Source organism: Aethalodelphis obliquidens, unplaced genomic scaffold, assembly GCF_003676395.1.
Source record: "Aethalodelphis obliquidens isolate GAN/ISIS:26980383/991018 unplaced genomic scaffold, ASM367639v1 scaffold15, whole genome shotgun sequence".
Taxonomy (NCBI): Eukaryota; Metazoa; Chordata; class Mammalia; order Artiodactyla; family Delphinidae; genus Aethalodelphis; species Aethalodelphis obliquidens.
Genome location: NW_020837959.1, coordinates 14,431,565 through 14,438,615, shown reverse-complemented (window position 1 = coordinate 14,438,615; position 7,051 = coordinate 14,431,565). Strand labels below are relative to the sequence as shown.

The following is a 7,051-nucleotide window of genomic DNA, read 5'->3' as shown; positions in this document are numbered from 1 at the left end:
CCAGAGTATTATAGAACCAAAGATAAATTTATTTAAAAATCAAGCATCTCAGTGGAAAAAAATGGGCAAAAACTACAAACGTCTTTGTAGACAAAAACACGAAGAGTCCATAACCACAAAAAGATGCTCAACCTCATTGGTAATCAGAAAGTACAAAGCAGTAATCATAATGTGGTACCTTGACACCCGTCAGACTGGACAAAAGAAAAAAACAATTCTGAGAACACCACAATACCAAGTGTTATGAAATAGCGTGGTGGAGACACAGCCTCTGGCAGCGGGACTGTGTACTGCTGTGACGACATACTCATTAGAGCAATTAAAATCATCTATAAATAGAAGATGGGTATTTCCTACCTCCTAGCAATTCTCTTTCTAGGATTTACCTTGGAAAAGCACTTGCACCTGTACTCAAGGAGAAACGTGTGAGAATGTTTATAGCTGCTACAATTAGTGATATTAAGGGGTAGAGGGTGAGGGGGAAGCAACATACATATTCATCTCCAGGAAGACAGATAAATTGTAGCATGTTTAATAAAATACTGTATTCAGCTACAGTAATTAATGAACGATAGCTATATTCCTGAACACAGATGAATCTCACAAACATAACGTGTGAAAAAATAGGTGACAGAAGGAAACCTAAACTATGATTCCACTTATATAAACATTCAGAAGTACACAAGCGTAAAGCAATGGGTCAAAGAAGCCTTAACTGTTACTGTATAATTTGCACTTTGTAATATCTGGTCCCTGCATGGTTCATTAAGCTTCAGGCTAACAGAAAATTAAACATTAACTATGTGGCAGGAAAAAAATCTGCGAACTCAAAACCTTCAGAATCCATCTACAAACTTTTAGTAAATATCTGTGCAGGAAGTTAGAAAGATCGTCTTAGGCTACCTTAAAAATGCCATCGGTAAATCAGACTTTATCCTAAGTTCCGGTCCTTCCTCAGGCCACCCGAGCATGAAGTACTGTCACCTGCCCGCATTAACTTGCCGCAACACTGGTCCAAGCGGGTTGTGTCCGCTGCATGCCTAGACCACCGCAGCGATCTGTCTGGACAGTGTCCCTGGAGACGCCTGAGCGACATGTCCAGGGCACAGATCTCGGCTCTGGTGTTTGGCGTCGGGGGCTTTGGTGCTCTCGTCGCTGCCACCGCGTCCAATGAGTGGAAAGTAACTAACTACCCGAGCATCCTCGGTGATAACGGCCACTTGGGTTACCAGGGTCTGTGGATGAACTGCGCAGGTAACGCGTTGGGTTCTTTCCATGGCCGACAGCCCTTTATTATCTTCAAAGTAGAAGGTAAATATAATAGCTTTGTTTGGGGTAGAAGTAAAATGTTGCTTTTCCCCTTACTGTGCTGAAGTGGCTGTATACAGTTGGCTGTGAACTGCGTGCTTAACCCAAGTGCCAAGATTGGCCTAGGATGGACGGGGTCTTTTACACGGCAAAGGAGAGTTACGAATAACTTTATGGGTATTTTAGAAAAGTACCTAGCGAATAATAGACTCCAAAGAAAGTGACTGGCTTCTTTCACAAACTAGTTCAATTGGCCTTGCATCATGGAGGAATTATATACTATATTTGTACATATATTATATATACTTACATATTTATACACACATGCCGTCAGCAGATCGCACATTATTCTAAATTCCTGTATTTCTCAGGCCATCTGAGCATAAAATCCATACACACACATATGTACATTCATATATATATATTCACAGTGATAGAAGCATATGAGAAGACGGATAGTGTTGAGAGAGGGAGGAATTCTGCTTTTAGAGGAGTTTCCATATTTTTTTTAAAAAACTCATATTTAGGGCTTCCCTGGTGGCGCAGTGGTTGAGAGTCCGCCTGCCCATGCAGGGGACGCGGGTTCGTGCCCCGGTCTGGGAAGATCCCACATGCCGCGGAGCGGCTGGGTCCGTGAGCCATGGCCGCTGAGCCTGCGTGTCCGGAGCCTGTGCTCCGCAACGGGAGAGGCCACAACAGTGAGAGGCCCGTGTACCAACCGCGAAAAAAAAAAAAATCATATTTAATGATAAAATAGCTGAGCAAGAAAATTTTAAAAAGTATTTAGGTGAAAGAAAATACCCATGATCTTTCCCTTTTTGCTACTTGATTTTATTAAAAATATATATCTAGACAAGCTTTCAATGTTTTGCATGTTAGGAACTATTACAAGCATATGTATGTTAAAGAGGGAAAACATTTTAAAGGCATTTTCAGGGAATTCTCTGGCAGTCCAGTGGTTTGGACTCCGTGCTTTCACTGCTGAGGGCCCAGGTTCAATCCCTGGTTGGGGAACTAATATCCCACAAGCGTGCGTGGTGTGGCCAAGGAAGGAAGGAAGGAAGGAGGAAAGAAAGACATTTTCAGTATAATCTATAAGAATATTGAATCATTATGTTGTACACCTGAAACTAATATAATATTGTAAATCACCTATACTTCAAAAAAAAGAAAAAGGGCATTTTCATACCTCAGCATACCTCCAGGGGCACAATTATTGGCTGTTGGCTTGTATGTCATTATAAGAATCACTATCTGTATCCGCTTTCTGCCTATTTGATTATTTCTACAAATCTGCCACAAGTTGTGGGTTTATTATATTTAAAATTGACCCTGGTATTTTATAATATACAGACTTTTCACAATCAAATTGCAAAACTGTACTTTGGCCCCAGTAAAGAAAATGAAATAAAATTTTAACTAGGAAGTTACCAAAGCATCATATTTTATGGGATTTTGTGTCAAGTATTCACGTTATTAGTCCACAGTGCGTGCCAAGGAATAAAGAGAGGATACTTATTTAAAGCCAGGAGATTCTAATGACAATCGAGGGACGTGTTCAAGCTTGGACAGCCCAGGTAGGCCTCCAAATAACATGGACTTTCCTGAGCACCCATTAGAGGAATCAATGCTGGTCTCTCTTCAGTCCCAGCTACTAAACTTACTTTGGGATATTTCAAAATTGTTCCTTCTAAAAAAAAAAAAAAAAAATTGTTCCTTCTACTACAGAAGGTTTCCCTAGGTGCAGGGAAAACTGTTAAAGGAGAAGAGAATTATGGGGACACGGTTGTCATTCCACAGACCTCTTGGCCCATTCCCACCTTGAGGCAGCAGGTAGAAGTTATGTCATGTGGCTAAGTGTATTTCTTTGTTCTTTACTGAGCTCATCCTTTAAATATATATATATATTTTTTTCTTATTATCCTTCATTCTGTATTCCTTAATGAAGCCCAGGTATTGTGAAAAATAGGTGTTCGACCTTAGCTCCAAAGTAGATTGCTGTTAGGATTTCAACAGCTGCTTCCAAATGCATCTTAGGAAACATGGAGTTAGAAATTTTGCTTCTAAATAGTGTTGGTGGTGGTCCAAATAATCTTCCACCCTTAAAACTTGACCCTTTTGATTTTGCTTCTCAACAGTAAAAATAACGTATTCTATGTCTGCTGTGTACCCTGCACACAAAAGGTAATTTGGAAAACCTTGTCCACTGACAATGCTTCAATTAGAATTTGTAAAATTCATTTAACATAATCTCTCCACTTTCTTCATCCTGAATCAAAATCTTTATCAAAGATACAGGTTACTACAGAAATCTATATTCAACATCAGGAACACTGATTCATATTTCCAAAGGAAATGGACACTCACCCATTTGGATGTCCTCATTCACACGGAGTCATTGCTGACGAAGCTGGTTGCTTTTCCTTTATTCCTGTTTGAAAACACAACAGTGGGGTGTTGGGAAGCTTTCTATGCCAATAGGCTCTCAAGGGTCACAATGATTCCAAATTGAGAAAAGAACCCACAATCCAAAGAGGAACGAAAATGGTTATATCGCATTTTAAAATAATAAACGATTTAAGCCAACATCGTGAATTTGAGACAAATCTTCTTAGACTTAGGCCACATTAAGCCTCCTCTAAGAAAGAACAACAGAAAATCTTTTTAAACTGCTAGATTTTTTTTTTTCCCTTGCTGGTTACATAACGTCACTGTCAAAGTCATACCTTCTTGTTGCTAACTAACCCTCTTAGATGACCCAGTATAGCTACAGTTTTTTAGGAATTCATTTACATTAGTAGTGACTACAACCTTAAAAGATTTGATGTAAGCCAGCATTTCTTTGGACAAGGGGCATTTCCAGTTGTGAAAAACACAGGCCCTCTTCAACTATAGTTCTGTGGAATCCATTTCAGGACAACACCATAGGGACACTTGTAATTCAATCCTCATTGTGGACTGAAAACTTCTTGACTCAATTTCAAAAGCAATTCACTGTCTTTAGATGCAATATCCACTCTGGGCTGTGTCTCTTGTTTTGTTGTGTTGTGTTTTTCTCTCTTCTCGATGTTGGTAGAGAGTTTTAACTGTGAAAGCAAAGCATCTCTCACAGGGAGAGCAGCAGTTAATTTCTGACGGGGAAGGCTGGATCCAGAAAGCATGGCTCCAAGGAGAGAGTGAAGCTGAGTCATGGTCGCCTCGAGGGCAGGACCTGGTCTGTGATGGTCTCCTTGTGCTCCAGGCACACAATGGGCTCTGGATACATAGTTGCAAAATGACTGAATGAACAAAATAATAAGGAGACAGTTTGTGATGAGGGCAAGATTGTATTCCTGGACAAAGGCTGGGGTGTTGAGGAATGATTTAGGATGGGTACTCAGGCAGGAAAAAGGAAGATCACTGGACAGCAATCCAGCTGACTGAGCTTCAAGTTCTGACTCTTTTATTAGCTAGTCTCACGATCTTGACCTTGGTAATGAAACTCTCTGTGCCTCATTCATAAATTTCCTCCTCCATAAATTGAGAGAGCTGGATGCCAGGAGTCCCTTAAGGTAGGTTTCTACTTGAAGTTCTCTCAAGAACTTTACAGTCCTTGACCACCTCGAAGTAGAAGTTCACTACAGAATGATGGCTATGGGACTTCCCTGGTGGTCCAGTGGTTGAGAATCTGCGCTTCCACTGCAGGGGATGCAGATTTGATCCCTGGTCAGGGCAACTAAGATCCCAAGATCACGCATGCCCTTCGGGTGCGGCCAAAAAAAAAAAAAAAAGCTGGCTGTAAGAGGCTCCTCTAACGTAATTGATCCTGATAGCCCTTTTCTCCCCCTCCCATTATCTATTATCTTGCTGGCTTCCTGGTTCCTGACAGTATAGAATCTTATCTGCATCTGTGTGGAGATAGGTCTGAATGACCTAAATGACCACATGACTCAAGTGAGTGTGCCAGGGTTTCGGTGGAATGGAGCTAAACACTACTCTGGAAGCCGGCGGTCACGGGATGCTGGCTGCGTGTAGGAGTGTGGACCGCTCCTCACCTGCCTATCCTTCACCTCTCTCCCCATCCCCTTAACAGCCAGGCCATAAGGATGGGGGGAAAGGAATGGCATTTGCTAAAGAAAAGGGTTTCTGTGGGTGTTTATTCTCATAGGGGATAGTTTGGGGCCATCTGATGTTATAACTTTATTTTTTTTATTATTATTATTATTTTTCGCGGTACGCGGGCCCCTCACTGTTGTGGCCTCTCCCGTTGCGGAGCAACAGGCTCCAGACGCGCAGGCTCAGCAGCCATGGCTCACGGGCCCAGCCGCTCCGCGGCATGTGGGATCTTCCTGAACCGGGGCTCGAACCTGCGTCCCCTGCATCGGCAGGCAGACTCTCAACCACTGCGCCACCAGGGAAGCCCTGATGTCATAACCTTAGATTTCTTCCTGGTTGAAATGTGTGCCTTAGTCCACAATGAAATAACAGTGAAAATTGGCTTGAGTAATTTAGATGCTTCGAAAATATTTTCAAAATAACACATTTGATAGATCTGTGTACGCTTGGAAGGCATTTAACCTTTAATCTCAGGACAGGTGTCCATTTGCTAAGATTCTTAGTGCTTTCTGAGACTTAATTTCATTAAATAAGCCTAAGGTTAATTTTAATTTAGTTTTATTTTCTTGCTGTGTTCCAAATGCGTATATAGTTATCTAAAAGTGTATGGAGGGCTTCCCTGGTGGCGCAGTGGTTGAGAGTCCGCCTGCCGATGCAGGGGACACGGGTTTGTGCCCCGGTCCGGGAAGATCCCACATGTCGCGGAGCGGCTGGGCCCGTGAGCCATGGCTGCTGCGCCTGCGCGTCCGGAGCCTGTGCTCCGCAACGGGAGAGGCCACAACAGTGAGGGGCCCGCATACCGAAAAAAAAATAAAATAAAAAATAAAAGTGGATGGAAAAACTCAAGTTCTGTCTTTGGCAGTTCTCACCCCCAAAATAAGTATAAGAAACATTTGATGTGTTTTTATCCTAACAAAAAATGGCATAGTTTTATGTTTACTGACACAATCAATGACCCAAGGTAGGTGAATTGTATTTTCCCAGTAGATTCTGGACAGGAGGAGCCGCCAGAAAGTTGTCTCTGTGCCAAGAGGATTGGACCCACGTGCTGAAACATGCCCACACCTTGTGGTGGTGAGGATGGTGCCAGAGCCCAGGCAGCCCACAAGTGGACCTGGTCCCAAGTCAGTCTGCTGCAGGGTGTTCAGAGGTTTTCAGGACAGCCTGTGTCCATCAGTAGCTCCTCTCTTAGAGGCCAGGACCTTATCTTACTTATCCTGATATCCTCAGCACCCACCATTATGGCTGGCTCCAGGCAGGCTCTCAATAAAGGTTTGTGGGTTGAACAAATGGAAGAAGAAATCAGCCTTTAATAGATGCATAGGGACTCCTCTCACGTCACCAAGCTCTGGCAAAAGGAGAAGCCCTAGGGAAGTGCTTAGGAGAAGAGCCATGAGTGTTGTGTTGGGTTTTTTTCATAAATTTATTTATTTATTTTTATTTTTGGCTGCATTGGGTCTTTGTTGTTGTGCGTGGGCTTTTCTCTAGTTGAGGCAAGCGGGGGCTACTCTTCTTTGCGGTGCGTGGGCTTCTCATTGCGGTGGCTTCTGTTGTTGCAGAGCACAGGCTCTAGGCACGCGAGCTTCAGTAGTTGTGGCACTCGGTCTCAGTAGTTGTGGCTTGCGGGCTCTAGAGTGCAGGCTCAGTA

The 7,051-nt window shown here is 42.9% G+C and overlaps 1 protein-coding gene across 1 annotated transcript in view; it reads left to right on the top strand.

The window, feature by feature from the left end:
• Positions 1–1,094: 1,094 nt before the first annotated feature.
• LOC113625296 (multidrug resistance-associated protein 4-like) overlaps positions 1,095–7,051 on the top strand; it is a 167,319-nt gene continuing 161,362 nt past the window's right edge. Inside the window, 1 exon segment of the mRNA XM_027115725.1 lies at positions 1,095–1,254. Within this exon segment, the coding sequence (XP_026971526.1) occupies positions 1,095–1,254 (160 nt within the window).